We start from the raw sequence: 21,321 nt of genomic DNA, 5'->3' as shown, positions 1-21,321 counted from the left end.
GTTTGCAAAAGATTGTATTCCTTATTATATAAATGTATTTGTTCATGAACAAACCGATTTAGAACTTAACCCACTCAAGTATGCAAAAGGGTACGCATACTTAGAGTTCCGGACTTGGTCTGGGTTCGCCAGTATGCAAACAGGTACGCATACTATTGAATTCCCGGACTTGAACTGTTAAGCCGGTACACATATGGGTATGTATACTAATTTCCCGGACTATCAAACCAGTACGCATACGGGTATGCATAGTATGGTTCCCGGACTTTGAATAACTTGCAACAGTTAGCATACAAGTACGCATACTGTGCTATATCCAATCAATGGTTAATTGTCCTAAACTCTATGTTAATCATTGAAACATTTTTGGAAGACGGGAATAGATGTCTCACACAAACTATTAGCTTCAAAGCAATTTTTAAGTGATCAATATATCAATATGAAATATTCCGAGTCTACACCAAATGACTGTCTCATACAAATCATGTAAGATGTTACCAGGCGATTTTCACATGATCATCTTTTGACTTTCATCAAGAATAAAGATGAACTTGGTTAAAGAGAAAGTTTACCAACACATATTTCGATAAATATATAAGCGAGTTAAACTTAGCTCGAAATATCAAATTTGCATAATATAAAGTCTATATAGCTATACACCTTTTGTCTCAATAGGAGATAAAATAGAAATAGACTTCTGAGTGATAGATGAGTTCAAGTATCCACATAACTTTTGTTGATGAAGTTCCACAAGCTCCCCTTAGTACTTCTTCGTCTTCAATCGATGAACGCCGTGAAGTCTAAAGCTCAACTACACATTGTATCCTAATCGGAGACATATCTATAAGTAGACTAGAAATCAAGACTTATATTTTTGGAAAATAAACTTGAGAACAAGCTTGAGATATCAACGCTTGTGAGTTCGACCGAGCAGTGCTCTAACACCAACGCTTGATGGGTTCAACTGAGCAGTACTCTAACAAAAGGAAAGGAAAGTGTTCGCGCCGTGTAACTTCTTGAAGAAAAAGATCTTTTTGAGCTTTGAAAGAGAAACTTGTGTGGAATTTAAACAATGTTTTCTTTTTTCATAAAGAGGAAAGATCAAAAAAGGCTACGAGGTTTACATATTAAGAGTTTTCCAACTTTTTCTCGAACACGTATTTCCCCCAAATACAATGTTTATAACAGTTACACGTCAATTTTCAATGCCTAATTTATCCTAGCTAGTTTATTTGAAGCCTATGGATTTTAATCAGACCCAGAGGTAAGGGGTCTCTAAACTAGAAAAAAAATATGCTAAGCTAGCCTTTCTATTAAAACATAATCCTAAAAGCTTTATCATTCTAAAACTGAAACCTATTCAAGTCCATTTACCTCACAAACTAAAACTAAAACTAAAACTTAAACTTAAGCAAATCTATCTATTTTTTTTTGGGTACAATAAGTACATCTATCGATTTTAACTACATTGATAGATTTAAAGGAAATTTCATTATCCTTTTTTAAAAAAAAATTCACACTAAACATCGTCGATTGCAACATGTTACTCTTACTTATACGTGTGATTGATTTATCCATTCAAAATTGAAAATCATTGGTTATCTGTGTTTAACCACAATCGATGTTCATGTCCATATTAACTGATTCCTATAATAACCGGTCGCTCTTGATGACCACGTCGACCGACTGTTCTTGATGTTCTTTGTGGTTGAAGAACATCAACCCAAAATCAATCGATATGGGCATTCATATCGACCGATTTTCTAGATAAAAGAAACGCCAAACTTTTCTGTAGTTTTTTTTTTAGGCTCCAATCGGGCAATATATATATACGATGATTCTAGTTTCCGCTTCAAAAATGAAGAACCTCGATTCAGAATCGGTTGATATGAAACTCTTTATGTGCCGATTATTAGGATGATTTTCGGATTAGCGGAATCTTACTCGATCGTAGAATAATATGAATTGATACTAATTTTAAAGCTGCATATGATGTTACTCCAACTGAAAGTTAAGTATGTAATTATATCATTTTTGAATCGAGTATGGTTATTTAAAATGATTCCGGATTTGAATACACAGATTAAAGAGTGGTTAAATATGGACACATACAATGGCCGATTGTGTTTGAGGTTTTTCAACATCAACGCATAATTGGTCGATTTTTTATGTTTATTTTTTATGTTTATTTTTTATGCTATAACCCGCTGATATGAATGTCAGTATTGTCTGATTCTAGAATGTGATTTTTGGAATCGGTTGATTTGGACAATCGTATATGCCGATTCTTCTTGAATGAAGAACATCAAACCAAAACCGACATACCCGTACCATCGTATCCACCGATTCTAGTTTGATGTTCTAAAGAAAACCATCAATTGTTTTTCACATTTTGAATATTCATATAATTCAACACTAATTAGTAAAGGAAAAATTAACCGGTTCACAAAAATAATTGGATAAAAAGTTTTTGAAACTACTTCAAAATAGGCTGAATTTATCTTTCGGTAATAGGCTTTAAATAAATGGATTGCGCTCAAACTAGCCATGTGATAAATGTGGTTGGATACTCACTGTACATTAACAACTGTCATGAAACAAAAAATTACAAGTCGAAAATGGTCCCCTAACATATTGTACCATAGTATACTATACTATGTTCAGACACCCAGGACTTTTCGTAGCGCCATTTTTTGTTCGACATCAGCCTTACATTTCAACAGGCGGCAAGTCGTTGGGATCTCTCTATTGACTTTTCCCAAAGTTGTCCTTCTTCGGAATAAGTTAAAACTTGGTAATATCAAACTGGGAAAGCTAGGGATCCCGTTTAACTTTCACCAAGGAGTTAATTTCTCTACTTGCTGGTTAACTCAAACATTCCACCTTGCCTGAGCTATCATTCCATCATCATGCATAGGTACGTAATCCTAATTACACCAAGAAAACAATGTAATCAGCTAGGTTTCACTCTAACTAAAATAGTATTTTTTACAACAAAAAGAAGGAAAAAAAATACCTCGAGTTTGAGCATTAGATCATGGGCATTAGGAGCTGATACGATGATGCTACGTTGAGATGGTTTAATGAAGCCGTCGTCCACGGCCTTATCTATAAATGTAAGTAGGTAGTTATAGTAGCCATCAACGTTTAGCAATCCCACCTGCAAGTGGATATTGATTAAATGGAATTAGGTGTTGCCTGTTGGTACTTGGTACGACTCTGTTGCCTATTCTCTGTTGCCTATTCTCTTGCCCCAATGGGTAAAATCTGTAAAGACTTCAATGTTTAAAGGTCATCCTCTTGTTTGGTTTCCGCCAACCGTCAAGGTTGACTTGAAAAAAAGAAAGGAAAAAAGAATGCACGAGTTGGATGACAGAAGCTAGATTTTTTTTTTAGATAGAATTGCTCACAGGTTTATCATGTATACCAAGTTGCGACCAGGTAATAACCTCCAGTAACTCTTCTAAGGTTCCATACCCACCTATAAGTTACAGCAATTGTAAATTAATTATTACTCCCTCCGTTATTTTTTAATAGGCCAGTTTCTATAAATAAAAATTTCAAAAAAATAGGCCAGTTTCTAAATTGGGAAAGTCAAATGTTACTTTAATTTTTTGGGACCACTTGCAGTTCACTTCTTTTGATGACAAGTGTCATGGGGGACCATTCCACTTCACTTCTTTTATTGACAAGTGTCATGAGACCACTTCACTTCACTTCTTTTATTGACAAGTGTCGTGAGGACCACTTTCAATGATTATTTCACTTAATTTCCTTAATTTTCTCTAAACACCAAATCAGCCTATTAAAAAATAACGGAGGGAGTACTTCTCAATGTATATATATAGTATTTTTCTTTATTGAATCAATCAAATAATAAGAACCTGGTAGGGCAATGAAGCAGTCAGAGTGACGAGCCATTTCAGCTTTTCTCTGGTGCATATCTGCTACTTCTCTTACTTCTCCGACTGTTTCTCCAATTATCTGCTCATTATGGTATTCACATGTCATTCTCACCTATTAATCCTGATCATCTGTTAAACATAACTAATTATTGCTGGTAATTAGTAAATTAATTACCTCTTTGCACATAAGAGTCTTTGGAATGATCCTGAATCAAAACTTTGAAAGAATCAGAGTCATACAGAATCAAAAAGAAAAAAAAAAGAGAGAGAGAGAGAGGATATATATATACTCTTTCTTTCATTCATTACCCTAAGACATGTCCACCACCATGATGAACAGCTTGAGAAACCAAACCCATTAAACCATTGCTTCCACCTCCATAAACAAGGTCCAAATTCCTGGTAACCTTTTTCTCATGCAAAAATAAATAATGTTAATTCTTTATCAAATCAAGAATCTTCTGAAGAGTTAACTGATAATAGTAATAAGTTGCTTACCAGTTCTTGTCCTAATTCAAGAGCAGCATCTTTATAACATTTCTTTTTACCAGTACTACTCCCACAAAATACACATACCCTTTTAAACCTACTTGACATGGCTGCTACAACTACAACTTTCTCTTCATCCATATCTCCCTCCCTCTGTATGCTTTGTTTTTATTTTTTGGGTGTACTGCTACTACTTGGATCGGTGAGGGTGAGAATTTATTGAGAAATGTCAAATGTGGATTATATCCATTCCAGAGTACATATACTACGGAGAGGGAAAGAACTAAGAGATATAAAGAGAGTTGAAGCTGAAGAGTTGAACTGGTACTCATGACTGATCATAGTACTACGTACGTACGTGTAAAACAAAAAGGAAAGAGGGAGGCCTTTTCTTCTTTGTTATACGTGAATGATGAGCTGTTTATAGGTAAGTGATTAGGTTGCAATTTGACATGAAATAATTAATTCAATTTCTATTTATTCAAATTTTCTATGTTTCGCCGTTCGTGTGGGTATGAACATGATAATATAGTTTTTGTGAAGATGTTTGTTTTAGATTATGAAATGTCCGGTTTATTTTATAGAATGATTTATCGAACATAAACCTCTGCAAAAATAAAGATTTTTGTGAAAGTCAACAGTTGTTTTATACTCCCTCCTCAGGAAAACTGATATCTTTAAGAAATGATTTATCCAACATAAACCTCATCAAAAATTAGGATTTTTGTGAAAGTTAAAATATCACTTCTCCTTGGAAGGACGGAGTATCAAATATCATCCATGAGCAGCATTGAAGCCATCCTTGAGTATGTAACGTAAACACTTTTCCTGGGACAAAGAGAGCAGCATTCATGAGCAGTATTGATGCCATCCTTGCCCTGGCAATAATTGGGCAGTACTGCAGGGTTAAATAAGTTAGTGGTGGTAGTATATGCCTAATATCTTAGGCATGTTGTCAGTATCATCATTCCCATAATGAATCAAAACCTGTTTACATTGTACGTGAGCACCATAATATTGCACCAAACACGTGCCACATGTACAGACGATTTACCATTTCCACCCCCACGAGCAATGGAACTAAACCAGTAAAACTTTGGCAACTTTGATTATGTATCATAAGACTATTCAATGTTGAGAGTGACTATGTGGTCTACAAACTATACCTAGAATTGGAGCCAACTTTGGACCAACATCCCATTTACCAAGACATAAATGATGAATGGTGGTGCTCAATCGTAGGAGGGTCCCCAATAATCAGAGAGAGTAGCACTTTGAAGAATAATTTTCAAACTCATTGATTTCTAAACTATGAATCATGTTGGTGCTTTATGGTTAGTGCTGGCTATTTTTCTCCTCTTAAGTGACTTATAATTGGTTGATTGCAAAGTTCAGACATAAATGTGATTAGTCCTAATCGACCTCTTTTAGTTAGTACTTTCTTTTAGATACATCCGTCCACATTGCCTGTAAAGTTTAACACGTAACTTGGGAGACCATTGGACCAACTAAATTTCCATCACTTGTTAACTTATTGGTGGGCAAGCTAGTGGGAAGACATATCACTCTTCTTTCTCTATAGATTCTGTGCTATGACATTGCACCCCGTGAATCATCCTGTGTTTGATTGGTTAAATGATATAATTAAAGTCATAATGTTTGCCTAATTTAATACAAACATGTTGGTGGAGGCTAATTTTGAAACATGAGTCGCTAATCGATTTGTTAATATATTTAATCTAATTTTCACCAAAAGCAGTAACATCTCGCGGAAAGATCGAGCAGGTGCATTATTGTTAATTAAGGTGTCTAACAAAGATTGAACGCCATAAAGTAGGTTTCATTGATGCTTTTTGTCATGCTAATGTTTTCATCTTTGTTACCAGAATACTCTTGATGTGGAGTATAAGATTGTGAAAAATCTTTTACTTTCCAAATTATAACAATATGGATAATTGAGTTGGAACTCAAATAAACTGTGTAGTTTGTCCTTGAGGAAATTTAATCTGAAAGGATAACAATATGGATATGGATGAAGTTCTAGATTTGAAATGGGAAAAGACAAAGATATCATTTGTTTTGTCTTGCAGCAGAATGTTATTGCAAGTGCGAGGTAATTTGAACTTGTTGCGCCGCAACATTAATGTTTCAGCCAATGGCAAGCCATAAAAAACCAGAACTGGTGCAGCCAATAAATGAGAAGAACCAGACTGATCATATCTGAAATATCATACCTGGACACTCTGCACAAATATTAAACATATACAGATGTACAAAATCCCTTTATCAATACAACACATTCATTCCAAGACAAAAGCAAAACTGGCTATAGTTCACGTTTTGATCAGTCAAAAACAAAACCAAATAATAGACCTAATTAACGAGTTCGGCAAACTCTAGTGGGAATTGCTTTAGGCACCCTCATCCATCATGGACACTGACATCGTTGGGTCCTCCAACAGTGTGTCTATGATTCTTCTGAGTGCAGCTGAACTGGCACCGCATTGCTGATCAGCAAAGCATGACCGTCCTTCTTCAGCAGCCTTTCCCAACATTGGGTCCATGGGAACTTTTCCAAGGAATGGAACTTCCATCTCCCTGCACATTTTCGCTGCACCACCTTTGCTGCTTTCAAAAACTTCAGTGCATGTAATCAAATTCAACATTTCTGGAGCATTTTCTTTCATATACTTCAATGCCCACTCAGTCATATCTGTCTCCTCCCCTTCCCCTGATACTTTCATGAACTTGACATCTGCAAGTGGTTGCTGCAACCCACTCATGTTCTCGACAACGCCAAGAACACGGATTCCAACCTTTTTACAGAAACTCACTTCCTTACGAACATCAATCAGGGATACCTCTTGCGGGGTGGTGACAATAATTGCACCATCAATACCAGTTGCTTGAAGAAACTGCACAATAGAGATGTGCTCATCTGAGGTGCCAGGAGGAGCATCCACCACTAGATAATCAAGCTCTCCCCAGTGTACGTCTTTCAAGAATTGCTTGATAATCCCATTCTTCCGAGGACCTCTCCATATCACAGCTTCGTCTGGGTTAGGGAGCATGAAACCAATAGACATGACACCAAGGTTGGACTCCACATAGACAGGAGACCAGCCAAGGTTGCTCTGATGAATGTCCTGACCTTCCAAACCAAGCATCTTTGGAATGCTTGGGCCACATATGTCAATATCAAGGAGACCCACCTGATGGTCCATGCCTGCTAGTGCAAAAGCAAGTTGTGCAGAGAACGTGCTCTTGCCAACTCCACCTTTCCCGGATAAAACAAGAATCTTGTGCTTGACAGTGGCCATTCGTTCTGCAATTGCAACCAAGTCTGCAAACACAAGGATACAGCGTAAGGTAAACCATTGAAGACATGTTATTTCCATAAGTTCAAACTTCAAACATTCCTTTCGATGTGTCATAACATGGAAGAGGCATTTTTCGGTCTGTTTTTGGGGAAATGTATGACAGAGATGTGTCAGGCAACCTGCTGGTATTATACTTGACCTCATCCATTAAAAACAAATACTACGTGTAGCAAAAAAAATAAAAAAAAATGGAAAAATACTAGTAGTAAACACTAAGAATTTTATATTTGGAGTCCCCAAACAATGTTATACACGTCTTTTTCATACTATCTCTTTGGTTAGTCTATGACCCTAATGCATCAACTGCATATTTCACGAGTCAAATCCTAATTAGGCAATATACTCATAATCCTTTTACAAAATATCTCTTTTTTTGATCATACCTTCACATGGTGGAAAATTACTTAAACTAGAAAACTGAACACAGATTGTAAGCAACTTTGTCCAAATTTAGAAGAAAATGAACAATGACGTGGAACTATAGAAATCTCGGGATTCAAAGATCAATACCAATTTCAAATACGAAAGCTGAGGATAAGAAACACTAGAATAATATAGTATAAGAAAACAAAACTAGATCAAAATTCTACATAGTGAAAGTTTTGAAGTTTCTGAGTATCTTCTCAAATGTAAAAGTAGTCCTACATGCTATGTTTTCCTGTAAAAGTCGTTATTAAGTTGGCTGACCACAAACCATATTCTTTAACAGAATTACATACTCAGGCCTTAATCACATGCTGTCTGGGTTTGCTTAAAAGAAGGTTATTACTTATTACTTATTAGTAATATGTAAGCAATTATCCCAAAGTGAACTTGATCATCAATTCAAGGATAGGGAGACAACAAGGTAACTGAAACTGTGAAATGACAAATAACAACAAACAGAGATTTTGCACTACTGAGATTGGAGTCCATTTAAAGACACAGCAAAAGATAATCAACCTTAGTCCTTCATGCACATGAAATGGTGCTAACAATCAAATGTGCTAACAATCAAACTTAGTACTTTGCTCTAAATATTAATTATAAAGGGAAAAAAAGTAAAGTAAAGTTCTATATAGTTTTGTTGCAATCTAGTGAAAACATATGAGTACAGATAGGGTCCAACACCATAAAAATGAGGTAGAGAAAATGTTGAGTGCTCAATACAACTTAAATAGTAATATGTTAAGATGAGAAGAATGGTTTTGTATCGAACCTTAGAGCACAAAGGTGAATTAATAGGCCGCTAAGTCCAGAAATCACAGTGGATACTTACTATGAGTTGGGGCATCCAAAAAAAACTATTCAGATCGTAATCATGAAGAAAACCGATAAACGCCTTTAAGAAATATAACTATCAGATTGTCTATGCAACTATGTTATATTTGACTTAGATTCAAAAAAATCCATGGCACTTTTGTGTTAGCTAGTCCTGTTGCATATGATAGTAAATGCATAGAAAATAAAAAACAGATACCCATGCACCAAAAGACAAACAAGTTATTCCAATGACTCTCCAGACAGGAATGTAGCAAGGTTGACACTGGATAAAAGCCAGGACAAGCGACAGAAAATTCGGTAGAAGATCCAAGCAATTTCTGCAATGCATTTACCACAATGCAACTTTGAAGTCAAAATATGTGACCTCACATAAGTATATAATGACTGTAACACCAATGAGCCTTGGTCTCATAACACATATTAAGGCACTCTTGTACAGGGACAGAGAACCCAGTTCCACCCCATGAGCCGACAAACCAATTACCCACAGCAACATTTAAATATACCTAACCAGACAGATGAAGTCTAAGTCTTCCTTTACAATCAAAGACGCGAGTAAAGCAAGTTCTTTGCGTAACACATTATATTTTTCTTTTAAAGTACTTAAATTTTGTCGTGACTGAATTTGCTTGATTCACGTCAAACCTATAGGAGTTCCATTTCATGCCTAACAAGTAACAACCCGACTCTCCCATCCATCCTACTCTATCACGTGTATCATGTCTCTTTCCATAAATAAACTAAACCTCAACGAGGCGGACTCTGAAATTGCAACGCATTAGCCTTACTCCACCAGTTAATCAGCAGACATGACGTATTGATATCATATTAGGTACACATGGAGAAAAGTATCGAGACACAATAAGTGAAATTAGATTCCTTAATTCACCACTAACTTTAAGTTTCAGAAAGAGAAGTCTCTCTTCTGCTGGTAATCAGAAATTCATAAATTGTGATCCTTATACCTATCCAGTCTACACTATTAGAAGAGCAGCAGCTAATAAGTACTCTAGTAATCAATAACTTCCATGCTACTGTACTTCTAATTGCACAAATTAGGGCAAAAAGTAAGGCAAAACCAAGAAGAAGTAGAAAGTTTAGTTACCAGGGTCAGGTCCTTTAGGAGCAGTAGCACAAATTTCTTGATTAGGGCATCCAGCACAAGAATCAGCTTTTCCAGCTGACTCTGATTGTGGACCTGGACAGTCTGAACACAAAAACAACACCAATATCAAAAACTTGTTAAAAACCCTGAAACCTAAATCCCCATAAAAGAAAACCAACACTACCCAAACACACACTACCAGTTTCTCACACTCAATTACAAAAAGAAGCTGAAATCCCTTAAAACAAGACAAATTGAATAACAAGATCATGAATCGGTCTTTGTTTCTGTATCATTCAAAGAAATTCGTTTTAACAGATGGATCATCTTTAGTAAATTTCTCATTGACACGTTACAAACGAAGTTAAAACCTTAGAAGAGAAAACCCACTTACGTTCATTGGCATCTTCGGGGATTTCTTGGTCCGCCATGGATTTCTCTGTTTCTTTCTTCTTCTACTCTTCTGCTTCTTTGAGTAGTTTTTCTCTTTCTACTCGAGGGTTTGTAGGTTTATACTTTATATGGTTTAATGTTGACCTGGTTGGCGCCTCCTTTTAATTTAGTCAAAAACTCGGTTCACACGGACATAGAGTATATAAACCCACTTGAACCAGCCATACATCATCCGATCCGTCACCATACCTAAAACCCCCAAAACTCAAACCCCTCCTCGTCTCTCCAGTCTCCGTCCCGCTTCTGTTCTTGAAAATGGGGAAGAAGATCCCACCATTTCTGAGACCATTAAACCTCCTCCGACGCAATTACCAAACAAAAAATCATCCCCTTCCCACTCAACAGCTCGCAGCTATTCCACCACCACCACCACCACCACAGCAACCGTATTCCGCTTCATCTGATAAGAGAACAAAGAAAAATTCACTACAACCCTCACCATCAACTAAACCAATTTTCACCTCTCGGAGTCTCACTGATGCAAAGAAAACCTTCGATTACATCCTCTCTACTTCTCCATTTCCACTCGATACTCGCCACAACAATTCCCTCCTTGAATCCTACACCCAAGTTGCAACATTAGATGATTCTATTTCATTCCTTGCTCACATGAGGAAGAAACAACCTTCATTTTCTCCTGATTCTTCAACTTACAATGTCATGTTTTGTCATCCTTGCAAATTACATTTGGAATTTGTTGATGACATCTCCATTGTCCGTAAGGTGCTTGATTTTATGGCTGCTGATGGTTTCTCTCCTGGTCATGGTACAGTTGATTTAGCTGTTCGTTCTTTGTGTTCCGTTGGACGAGAGGAACGTGCTATTATGCTAGTTAAGGAGTTGTCGGCGAAATACTCACCACCTGATATTTTTACTTACAATTTTTTGGTTAGGCATTTGTGTAAAACTATGTCGATAGATAGTGTTTACGGTTTCATTGACGAAATGAGAGATTCGTTTTCGGTGAAGCCTGATATTGTTACTTACACAATTTTGATTGATAGTGTATGTAATAGGAAGAATTTAAGAGAAGCAAGAAGATTAATTGGAGTGCTTGGAGAAGCTGGGTTTAAACCGGATGCTTTTCTTTATAATACAATCATGAAGGGTTACTGTACACTGAATCGGGGAAGTGAGGTGGTTGGTGTTTATAATGAAATGATGGCAAAAGGTATCGAGCCTGATGTTGTGACTTATAATACGATGATTTTTGGGTTGTCAAAGGTGGGAAGACTTGACGAAGCTAGGAAATATTTGGCTGTAATGGCTGAAATGGGCCATTTTCCAGACACGGTTACGTACACGAGTTTAATGAATGGGATGTGTAGGAAAGGAGATGCAATTGGAGCTTTGCGTTTGCTTGGGGAAATGGAGGGGAAGGGTTGTGAACCTAATTCTGTTACTTATAATACTTTACTTTATGGATTGTGCAAGTCGAGATTGTTGGATAAAGGGTTGGAGTTGTATGAGGTGATGAAATCCAAAGAGATGAAACTTGAGCCAGCTTCTTATGCTACTTTTGTTAGGATGTTGTGTAGGGAGGATAAAATGGCAGGAGCATATGAAGTTTATGATTATGTGGTGGAGAGTAAGAGTTTAACAGATGTTGCTGCATATGAGGGCTTGGAGAATGAACTTAAGTGGCTGAAGAAAGCTAAAGCTAAAGCTCAAGGAATTGCTTAAGTGGTATCTTCTTTTTTATCATTTTGTAGTTTTGAAATTCTTAATTTCAGATATACTATCGCTGTACTAGTATTCAGTGTTTGCTGATATGATAGGCTACTGACTTACGGTGTCAGAAAATAAAATTTGGAACAAAAAGTGAAATCATTTGTATTTTCTGTTTTCTTGTTTGGTAATATAGTCCAATGATAACGTTTTCTGGTGGATCTTAGTTGGTGATTCATTGATTTACTTGTCTATCTGCACGATGCCTGCTCATAAAATGGAAACTTATGTTATATTATTTTTGAGTCTTGATAGTCCAATGCTGTCTGTTTGGATTGATGACCTGCTTATAACATTAACTTAAAAGGATTTGGTGATAATCTTTGTTAGGCTCACCCTGTGAGGTTTGCTTTGCCGCGTTCAAAGGTTTGCCCATGACTTCTTAATACTCCGTACCTTACTAGGAAAAATAAAGCTATACAGTAAATCCCTTGTCCACCCAGGTCATTGAAGTCTGTAGTGTTTGTCATTAGTAAAATCTGTGAAGTTCCAAGATTGAGATTCAGTAGCACTGATGGCCAAGTTGGGTTGGAACAGATAAAGTAAGATCACTGAGTCATTGGCTTTTTTTTTTTCCAGAAATATTTCCTGTGCGATATTGCCATCATTTTGAGACTTATGCAACATATGTTAATTCACATACTTCCATTGGAATTTCTGTTTGCAGACTTACTGGATTAATCTGATTGAAATCATAGAATACTATAAACTTGTTTTAGTTAAGATTGATATGTTTTGGAGATTCATCACTTTAACTTTTAGCAGGATACCAGGCTGTTGCTTTTTAGATGCTTCTTGCTAGTTCATTTTTCCATTTTGTAATGGTTTGGTTCTCTATGCCGGTGCATATTTAGGTGTAGAAGGAACCAGTGAATGCAGCTACACATCCGAGATCAGCGAGAGAGGCCGAGCTTGTTAAAATATATGTCATAATTTTTCTGTGGTTCTTAAGGCCGACCATCATCATTTTTCCGTGATGCAGAGAAAGTCTGCCTACCTACTAGCAAATGGTTGTACTAACTGAAATGCAACAGAGACAATCCTACGAGCAGACTAAGAGCTTCCTGCTAGCAAAGGTATGATGTATCTCGGAACCGTCTCTAGTATTTGTGTTTCATGTGGAAATCTTGAAAATTGGATTTAAATCTTAGTAGGAGTAGTTTTACAATGAGAAATTTGCTTATGTTTTCGTAGCTGAAACGAAAAGTGACTAGGTCAGTTAAAAGCAGATGGTTTTAGAAAGTACAGAAGTTCATCATTTAATACTCATCGGTCCACCTTTCCAGTCATTTAGAAAACTCTATGGACTCGGTTAGCTGGTTTTTGTTAATACCAGCAGTTCCAACTCCATAGAAAGACATCAACATTGCAATTTTGAATTTTCGGACTGCTGTCTGCTTCTAATCTTGTTAAAACTCGAAGACTTTGATCAGCTTAGTTTAGGGTCAGTTTGGATGATCTTTGAGATTTTGTGTGCAGCTTAATTCCACCTATAAAAGGGATTACCTAATTACTAGTCATCAGTTCATGCAGCACAGCTGCCATGAACTTCTCTCACTAATATAATCTCAGGCGATGAGTGTGAGGTCTCTGTCTCATGGTCTCCTACCTTTTAGTGGTTACGGTAAGTGCAGACTGCACTGCACCTAAGAAATCATGTTTACAATTATTAAATTTATTGATCATCACATGAAGCACTTATCTTCCTTGGAATTCAAACTCGATTTAACATACAGGATCTTTTGTTGTAGCATAACTCAGCCAATCAGGTCAGATCCAAGTATAGCTTGACTGAGTACAGGGTGATAGTTGTTTTTGGTCTAATTTTCTTTTAATTATAAAGATTTAGTGGGTATGACTTAGACTGTTAATATCGAGTTTCAACCACTTTTTATGCTCATGCTACTAGTATTAAGACATTCTTTCCATTCACTTTCATCCCCACATGCCAAACTTAGTCTCTTAGTGGAAGTCTGGTACTACTGGTAGTGATCAAGGTGAACTGCTATCTTTTCGATAGTAAAGCATTCTGTTTTGCTTCCTATATAGGAGTTTGATGTTTTTATTATAATGATGGTTTAGTCGGTGGTAACATCACCGCGAATAAAACCTCATGAAGAAAAAATCCCTCATTGTCACTCGTGCCAAGAATTAAAATTTGTCTTCAGTATTAGTTGACTTAATTATCTCTCCCACGCGTTTAGAACCTTCTCATGAATTTCCATTTTCTTTAGTCACCGAATATGTTCTCATGAAATCAGTATTTTCAATCTTTATCTCCATGTACATTGTATTCCTTATCCTTGAGATCCAAGTTTCCCTTCTAAATTTTGGCTGGATCAGAAGACAAAATCTTGGTACAGTTGGTAAGCAAATAGCAATCTGATTTAATTATTTAAATGATTTGTTCCCTTGATTGATAGGGTAAAACTGTACACATTCCACCTAGTAGCTCCCTAACTAAGGTTCTTTCTTCGAAATTGCTTCATCCTATATGTGATCAGTTCTTTTGAAGACAGAGTTCTACTGTTAACATATTTTATCTAGTTTCAGGAACATTATCCAACCTTTTTTGTTTATAAAATTAAATAAACTATACATTAATTACTTTATTTCACCAGATAAGCAAGAGGACAAAAAGAGGTGTTACACTCCATTCGTGCGTTGGTTTTAATATAGTTTATTATATTAATGTTGCATTTATTAATTCTACATAAGCACCTACTAAATCCCTTAGCAACTAGAAAGATGGTCTATTTCTTACTCTGTCCATTCTGGATGATTCCCTGTGTCTTCTGTTAGACAATCTGTATGTGCTGGATTAGACTTAAATTATATTTCTGTCCGTACTTATCATTCAAGGTGACTTTCTCTGTACTTTCTTGTATAGATCTGAATGAGCCTTGAGAATTGTTCTATTAAAGACTAAGTGCTGCAACAAGTTTTCATCATCATCTTCATACTCTTCAATTCAACCACATAGAGAAGGATTGATAAGAAGTTAAGACTGTTAGGTATTACAATTAACTTCATATTCTGCTGTTAGATATACAATTTAAGTTTAATGGCAACTTTGAGCTTGAATTTCAATGCTCTGAGAGATTTACAAGATTGTGCCAATGGTATCCTTAGTTTACCAGTAACCAGACAAGCAATCATCTGCAACCGAAAAGAAAAATGGGTTGATGAGGTATCTGAAGGATCTCTAAGAATGTTAGATTTGTGCGGAATAACCAGGGATGTTATGTTGCTAGCAAAACAACATCTGCAAGATTTACAATCTGCTTTACGGAGAAGAACTGTAGGTGAATCTTCTTTCTCATCTAGCTTGGATAACAATTACGAAAATGTCACCGGTGGTTGTGATACCTCTGTTGTGAAGAAGATGAAGAAAGGGCTTTTCAAGTGTCTAGAAGGTTTGAAAGGCATGAAATGTGATCCATTTTCATTATCATCATCTTCCCTTTCACACGTAGACCCTAATCTATTGGTAGTAGTAAATGTGCTTAGGGAAGTGAGGATGGCAACTATATCAGTTGTTGAATCGATTTTGTCTTTGATGTCTACACCTAAGGCAAAACCAATAATTAACAAGAAATCTTTCATTTCGAAGTTAATGCGAGTTAAACGAGTTGCCAATGTGTTCGAAGATGAGGATGAAGGGGTGGATGCAGATACCTTTTTTGCCCTTCACGAATACAATTTCTGTGAGAAAGTGTCTGAAATTCAAACTGCAATCAAGAGGTTAGAAGTGTTGGAAGGTGCCATTGAAGGTCTTGAAGTTGAATTGGAGTGCATGTTTAGACGTTTAATTCAAACTAGGGTTTCATTGCTCAATATACTTAACCACTAAAAATAGATTTAGTTTCAGAGATTTGTTCATTTCTAGTACACCTCTCACTGACATCCACATATTAATTGAGGAAATTCTTTACTTACCATTTGTTTACTATAGTGAATACCGTACTAGTATAGCCAATGGAATTCTTTCTCTGGACTCTGGAGTGATATTTAGCTTTTTGATGATCTTCTCTTGTATTAATTCTTTCATCAGTTATTTAAACTAAAGAATAAGAATTTAAGGCCCCTATTTTGGTTTTGCATTATCCCACTTGAATTTCTTTATCATTTATTCATTTACGATTTCATTGTATAAGTATGAACGTCGTAAATGGTCTTCCCAGGCCCAGGATAACTATTTAGTGCGAAGACTAAATCATATAGTCCATATTGTGTTATCGTTATTGTTCGGATCTGTGATCTCCACCACCTAGTTACATTTGGAACTGCTCCAGGTTTTATGGGCTTAGTTTGCCAAATTATTACTTAATAGGGACCAACGCTTAAAGCTTATAGTTCCTTATAATTAGTTAGCCTGGAACATTTTTTTCTCTCTTTTACTTTTTGTAATTTTTGTGTCTTTGTTATGTATTGGTAAATTGAAGTCCTGTAGCTGCAGCTTTGCGGAGAAAGGTGCAGGTCTGGTCTGAGGCCCAATAGCTACAACTTAAGGTTTTTGAGGAGTGACGTAAAGTCCGTAGTTGACCTGTCAACAGTGGGCTTGATCTGAAACTGAAACGCTTCTGAAGGAGCACTCACAACTGAGAACTGCTTGACATTCATAATCAAGATGCGTTCTGGTTTCAATCAATCTTACTGGACCACAAAGGTATGAAATCAAAGCCCTAAATCTTTATTAGTTTCAATCAAAAGATGATTCTTATTGGATATACTTTGGTGGTAAATGCTCGTTAGAAAACTACTGAGAACATTATACTCTATTTGTCTGCTTATCATTTCAATCTTATATTGCCTTACATGCTTGCTTATGAATAAAGATATATGAATAAGAATGAGTTTTAATTGAATATTGAATTGTTAAAATCATAGTTATACATACTGATCACACTACATAGGCGTTTCCTTTAAAATGCGGAAGCCAATGATGTGCTTGAGAGTTAGAAAGGTATACTTAGATCCAAGTATAGTACGTCAGTTGACAAACATGTTAAGAAGAGAGACTCGAGTTTGGATTATGCGTCTGAAAGTAACCTCTGATTTAGCTTCAATAGCATCAATCCCATTCTCTAGTTTCTCCAACGACTTCTTGGCAGCTTGTAATTTCTCATTTGTGATCTCCTTGCTCGAAACTTTCCTAACTGAGATTGTATCTAGTAATGCAACATCAACAAGCTCCACCTCACTCACATTAGCCTTGTCATTACCCTTGCATGCTACTCGTCCTTGTTTATATATCAACTTTGAAAATGCCCATTTCACATTTCTAGGTTGCACTGGAGTAGTCATGAATGATAACAGGTGTTGTGAGATGGAGATGGTGATATCTCTAGTTTCATTGAATAACCTGACCACCATGGACAAATGTTCTTGTGCTAAATTAAGAGTTGAAGAACAATACTGTTTACTCATCTTCTTCAATACTGCTAAGCATTTGCTGGTCATATCTTTCTTCATTTTTTTCCTAAAGCAGAAGTAAGCATCAGACATGTTTTCCATGCTCACGAATTCTTCATCTGATGATCTTCTTCTGCGACGAAGAGCTATTGAAGACCTTGAACTTGTTCCTTCTTTGACGGTAAAGCATCTTTTATAGTTCTGAATATGTCCAATGCTTCAAGTGTCCCATCTAGAATCTCATCCACCAATCCCTTGTTTTGACGGCAACCCATTAGGGCTTGTTTTGTGATAGACAAACTAAGAACATCCTCAAAGCTACTGTACACCTCGCCAAGGCTGGCCAAACCAACTTCAATTGTGTTGGCTGTAAAAGTAGACGTTGATGACACTGCTGCTTTTGCTGTTAACTCCCAAGCCTTGATCTTATTCAATTCTTCCTCAAGTTTTAAGAACTCGGGATGAGATTTAGTTGGCAAACTGACAGACCTGACATGTGAGTTGGGTTTTCTTAAAAGCATTGCTGAAGTAACTTCAGTCATGTTTCAATCCTTCCCAGGAATTAGACTGAAACCCAAACTGTCAGTTCAGGGAAAAAACTGGTGTGTTTAACAATGTTTGCAACAATCAATATATATATATATATATATATAGCAATATAGGGAGGAAATAGAACTCGGATTTATGACAAGTAAATCATAATTGATCATTCATTGTCACAATTTTGCCAACAAATTATCATTTCATGGACTTTTTTAATTTCTAATATAACTGTCGAATTGGGAATTGGGGATACTGAAGAGCTATTAATCCATAGAATTGATCAACTAGCAAGAGACTACGGATGATCCAGGTTGTCACATACTCATTTGTCCCCCATTTCAGTACCCTTTTTTCCACCCTTAATTTTTCGTTTACATTATAATGAAATTTTATAATCCCTGCATTAGTGTTTAGCATATGAGACATTGGGAATGAACATAGTACGACGGTTTTGTTAATAAGAAAACCTCTATTTTGTCTATAAGTTGCAAATTTGTCATAAGTTGGTCCATAGACTTGAGATTCTAGTGGGCCCCGAAAATGTTCTTGTGCAAACATCCTGTAGAATGGTCGATTTTCTTATTTCCATATTGTCGCGGTGGTTGTACACAATGTGTTTTCAAAGAACCTTTATTGACCTACCAGTTTGGAATTGAACCCAACCGGTTCAGGAATAGATTGTTGTGAATGCATTATGCACCTATGACTCAGGCACCGGGCAGGATTCTACGTGACGTTTTTTTTTTTTTTGAAAGAATGGTATGTATCTGGATATGGCTTATGTGCTACGGCTGTCAACGCCATAAGTTAGTTTCTTTAATGATATCACAATTTGCAAAAAAATGGCTTATGTGCTAGAAATATCCACCTTGCAATAGTGGGAGATGTGCAATTCACTTTGGCCTTTCTACAATGATTTCTGTAGTAGAAAATTAAGAATGTAGAAAAAAAAACCAGAAAAAGGGAGAAAAAAACCTACAACTTGGTGCAGCTGTGCAAGTGCAACAAATTGAGGTGTGGGAGAGAAATCCATTTGATTTGGTGCTCGTTGTGGCCATTAAATGTACCAGGTGGCTAAATGAAATTGTTGCTTAAACCCACACCTTTGACTTATTTGTTACACACTAATATCTGGCCCTTGAATAAAAAACAATTGCACATCCTAGAGACCTCACCAACTTGATGAACAGTGGTCTGACCATTGTCGGAACAATTTGTCATAGTTGTTGCATCATTGATTCTGTTTAAACATCATTATCAACAAATACGATTTGATTATGATTGCATTTTCAAGACTAGGAGTGCTAGGAAGATCAATTAGTGGTGCCTTGATTGTTCCAAAATCATAGGGACAAGAAAACCCAAATATCGAAAATATTTCAGGTTTCACAAATCAATTGAAATATATCATGTTTTAAATTGTTGTCTAAATCATGTACACAGGAGTACACTCTCAAGTGTGCACTAGTAAGACGAGCCCATACTGTCATTGGATGAAATTTTATGGGGTGATTGTTTTATCGGTATTTGTCCCCATCATTTTTTGTTTCTCTATAAATACCTAGCTAAAGGATCATCATAACATAACATCAAACAACTAGCATTACAAGTTCAGTTTTTGGCTTTGCTTTTTCAAGATTTGGCTTTCCTTTTACAAAAACAAGGTAAAAGATGGCAAGTTATCACATGAGATCAATAAGTTTTCCTCCTAGATCAAACCCAAGTGCTTTAAAAGTTGAGGAAGAATTAAACAATCTAAAGTTTACTTGGGAAGCTTTATCAGCATCTACCATTTCGTGTATATCTAAAACAATCCAATTGGGGTTGGTTGGTCTTATAGACTTGTATAACTGCGTTGATGATTTAATCAACTTGCCTCTAACGCAACAATCACTTCTTAATCATCGACACGAAAAATTAGTCGAAGAAGTGATCGATGAGTCGGTGAGATTGTTGGATGTGTGCGTTGTTGCAAGGGAGTTCTTGTTAATGATGAAAGAAGGTGGACAAGATCTTCAATCAGCCTTACGTAGAAAGAGCGGTGGAGAGTCGAGCATTGAAGCTAACGTTAAGGCTTACATTCGCTTGCGAAAGTTGGTGAAGAAGGATGTCAACAAGTGTTTGGATGGTGCATTAAAGCGGGTTATGATCAATGACAAGGTTATCTCTTCTCCTCTCTTGGACCAAGACCAACATCTTTCTGTTGTAGTTGGATTACTAAGAGAAGTTAGCCTCATTAGTGTCTCCATTTTTCAATCTCTATTTTTGTTCATTTCTGCTCAACCTTCAAAACCAAGCTCTAGTAGGTGGTCTTTGGTCTCAAAAATGATGCACAAGGGGAAGATAGTTTGTTCTGACATTCAAGAGGATGGTAATGAGGTTTCAAGTGCAGATTTGTCAGTTCAGGCAATCTGTGAGCAAGTCTCGAGCAAAGATGGCCAGGTCCAGAGGAGAGTTATGCAAATGGCGCAGAAAAGATTGAAGGGTTTGGAGATTAGCATGGAAGCCATCGAGGAAGGAGTGGCCTGCATGTATCAGCGTCTGATAAAGACTAGAGTCACTCTCCTCAACATCTTTACCCACTAAATTTATTGAGAGCATTTTTCAGCCATTATTGTTGGCTCTTCGGATCGATCCTTAGCATCCAAATTTTAGAGGACTTGCAAACAGAGATTGATAGCAATTTTGAAATATTATTATTGCATTGTATATGAAAATGATGAAATGAAAACTTACATGTTACACTACAATTTCTTTTTTGTCTTGCATTTTTTTTAATGGGCCTTCTAGTTCAACATTTTGAGCTTATTAAATCAACCATATGATTGCAAATGCTTTTGAAGTTAAAAGAATCTGGTTAGTGAAAGCTAATCTACACCATGCATAATAAGTGTTTTACATTTTTAACTTCACAAAGAAATGTGACTCATGATTCCATGAAAGGTATAGTATGAAATTTGATTGAGTTGAAACTTTTTGAAACTGCCATTACGGGGAGCAAATAGATTGTCTAAAACGGCCGTTTATAGCTGCCCGTCAA

At 36.3% G+C, this 21,321-nt stretch overlaps 7 protein-coding genes across 9 annotated transcripts; 3 read left to right on the top strand and 4 right to left on the bottom strand.

Moving 5' to 3' along the window:
• Nucleotides 1–2,466: 2,466 nt before the first annotated feature.
• Nucleotides 2,467–4,591, bottom strand: LOC113289103 (cytokinin riboside 5'-monophosphate phosphoribohydrolase LOG5-like). Its single transcript, XM_026538275.1, has 7 exons — nt 4,404–4,591; nt 4,215–4,312; nt 4,081–4,111; nt 3,885–3,984; nt 3,411–3,481; nt 3,017–3,160; nt 2,467–2,927 (listed from the first exon to the last, which is right to left on the bottom strand). The coding sequence occupies exons 1-7, from the start codon at nt 4,533–4,535 to the stop codon at nt 2,871–2,873; spliced, it is 633 nt and encodes a 210-aa protein (XP_026394060.1). The 5' UTR covers nt 4,536–4,591; the 3' UTR covers nt 2,467–2,870.
• A 1,964-nt stretch (nt 4,592–6,555) lies between these two features.
• LOC113289101 (cytosolic Fe-S cluster assembly factor NBP35-like) lies at nt 6,556–10,649 on the bottom strand. The gene is made up of 3 exons (XM_026538273.1): nt 10,537–10,649; nt 10,143–10,244; nt 6,556–7,737 (listed from the first exon to the last, which is right to left on the bottom strand). Exons 1-3 carry the CDS (start codon nt 10,571–10,573, stop codon nt 6,806–6,808), a joined length of 1,071 nt encoding a protein of 356 aa, XP_026394058.1. The 5' UTR covers nt 10,574–10,649; the 3' UTR covers nt 6,556–6,805.
• A 133-nt stretch (nt 10,650–10,782) lies between these two features.
• Nucleotides 10,783–17,104, top strand: LOC113289100 (pentatricopeptide repeat-containing protein At2g17670-like). 3 transcript variants are annotated; one of them, XR_003330851.1, is made up of 3 exons: nt 10,783–12,281; nt 13,178–13,399; nt 16,783–17,104. XR_003330851.1 is itself a non-coding variant. In XM_026538272.1 (2 exons), the coding sequence occupies exon 1, from the start codon at nt 10,851–10,853 to the stop codon at nt 12,276–12,278; it is 1,428 nt and encodes a 475-aa protein (XP_026394057.1). In that variant the 5' UTR covers nt 10,783–10,850; the 3' UTR covers nt 12,279–12,281; nt 13,178–13,483. The 3 variants fall into 3 exon arrangements, 1 of the variants encoding a protein (XP_026394057.1); XR_003330852.1 differs by having other exon boundaries at nt 16,769–17,104; XM_026538272.1 differs by lacking the exon at nt 16,783–17,104 and having other exon boundaries at nt 13,178–13,483.
• Nucleotides 15,109–16,261, top strand: LOC113289102. The gene has a single exon (XM_026538274.1). The coding sequence runs from the start codon at nt 15,388–15,390 to the stop codon at nt 16,174–16,176; it is 789 nt and encodes a 262-aa protein (XP_026394059.1). The 5' UTR covers nt 15,109–15,387; the 3' UTR covers nt 16,177–16,261.
• A 211-nt stretch (nt 17,105–17,315) lies between the features above and the next one.
• Nucleotides 17,316–17,840, bottom strand: LOC113291413. The gene has a single exon (XM_026540949.1). The coding sequence runs from the start codon at nt 17,838–17,840 to the stop codon at nt 17,316–17,318; it is 525 nt and encodes a 174-aa protein (XP_026396734.1).
• Nucleotides 17,841–17,884: 44 nt separating this feature from the next.
• On the bottom strand, nt 17,885–18,280 carry LOC113291412. The gene has a single exon (XM_026540948.1). It carries the CDS (start codon nt 18,278–18,280, stop codon nt 17,885–17,887), a length of 396 nt encoding a protein of 131 aa, XP_026396733.1.
• A 1,672-nt stretch (nt 18,281–19,952) lies between these two features.
• Nucleotides 19,953–20,867, top strand: LOC113291411. The gene has a single exon (XM_026540947.1). The coding sequence runs from the start codon at nt 19,953–19,955 to the stop codon at nt 20,865–20,867; it is 915 nt and encodes a 304-aa protein (XP_026396732.1).
• Nucleotides 20,868–21,321: the final 454 nt, after the last annotated feature.

Source organism: Papaver somniferum, chromosome 6 (genome assembly GCF_003573695.1).
Source record: "Papaver somniferum cultivar HN1 chromosome 6, ASM357369v1, whole genome shotgun sequence".
NCBI lineage: Eukaryota > Viridiplantae > Streptophyta > Magnoliopsida > Ranunculales > Papaveraceae > Papaver > Papaver somniferum.
This window is presented reverse-complemented; position numbering and strand designations above follow the sequence as displayed.

Excerpts from the sequence above, each read along its gene's own strand:
- LOC113289100 (XM_026538272.1), top strand. The coding sequence starts at position 10,851 with ATGGGGAAGAAGATCCCACCATTTCTGAGACCATTAAACCTCCTCCGA.
- LOC113291413 (XM_026540949.1), bottom strand. The coding sequence starts at position 17,840 with ATGGAAAACATGTCTGATGCTTACTTCTGCTTTAGGAAAAAAATGAAG.
- LOC113289101 (XM_026538273.1), bottom strand. The coding sequence starts at position 10,573 with ATGGCGGACCAAGAAATCCCCGAAGATGCCAATGAAC. Across the intron at positions 10,245-10,536 it reads CCCCGAAGATGCCAATGAAC|ACTGTCCAGGTCCACAATCA; the intron begins GTAAGTGGGTTT and ends TTTTGTGTTCAG. Across the intron at positions 7,738-10,142 it reads TCCTAAAGGACCTGACCCTG|ACTTGGTTGCAATTGCAGAA; the intron begins GTAACTAAACTT and ends TTGTGTTTGCAG.
- LOC113289102 (XM_026538274.1), top strand. The coding sequence starts at position 15,388 with ATGGCAACTTTGAGCTTGAATTTCAATGCTCTGAGAGATTTACAAGAT.
- LOC113291411 (XM_026540947.1), top strand. The coding sequence starts at position 19,953 with ATGGCAAGTTATCACATGAGATCAATAAGTTTTCCTCCTAGATCAAAC.
- LOC113289103 (XM_026538275.1), bottom strand. The coding sequence starts at position 4,535 with ATGGATGAAGAGAAAGTTGTAGTTGTAGCAGCCATGTCAAGTAGGTTT. Across the intron at positions 4,313-4,403 it reads TTGAATTAGGACAAGAACTG|GTTACCAGGAATTTGGACCT; the intron begins GTAAGCAACTTA and ends CATGAGAAAAAG. Across the intron at positions 3,482-3,884 it reads CTGCTTCATTGCCCTACCAG|GTGGGTATGGAACCTTAGAA; the intron begins GTTCTTATTATT and ends TGTAACTTATAG.
- LOC113291412 (XM_026540948.1), bottom strand. The coding sequence starts at position 18,280 with ATGACTGAAGTTACTTCAGCAATGCTTTTAAGAAAACCCAACTCACAT.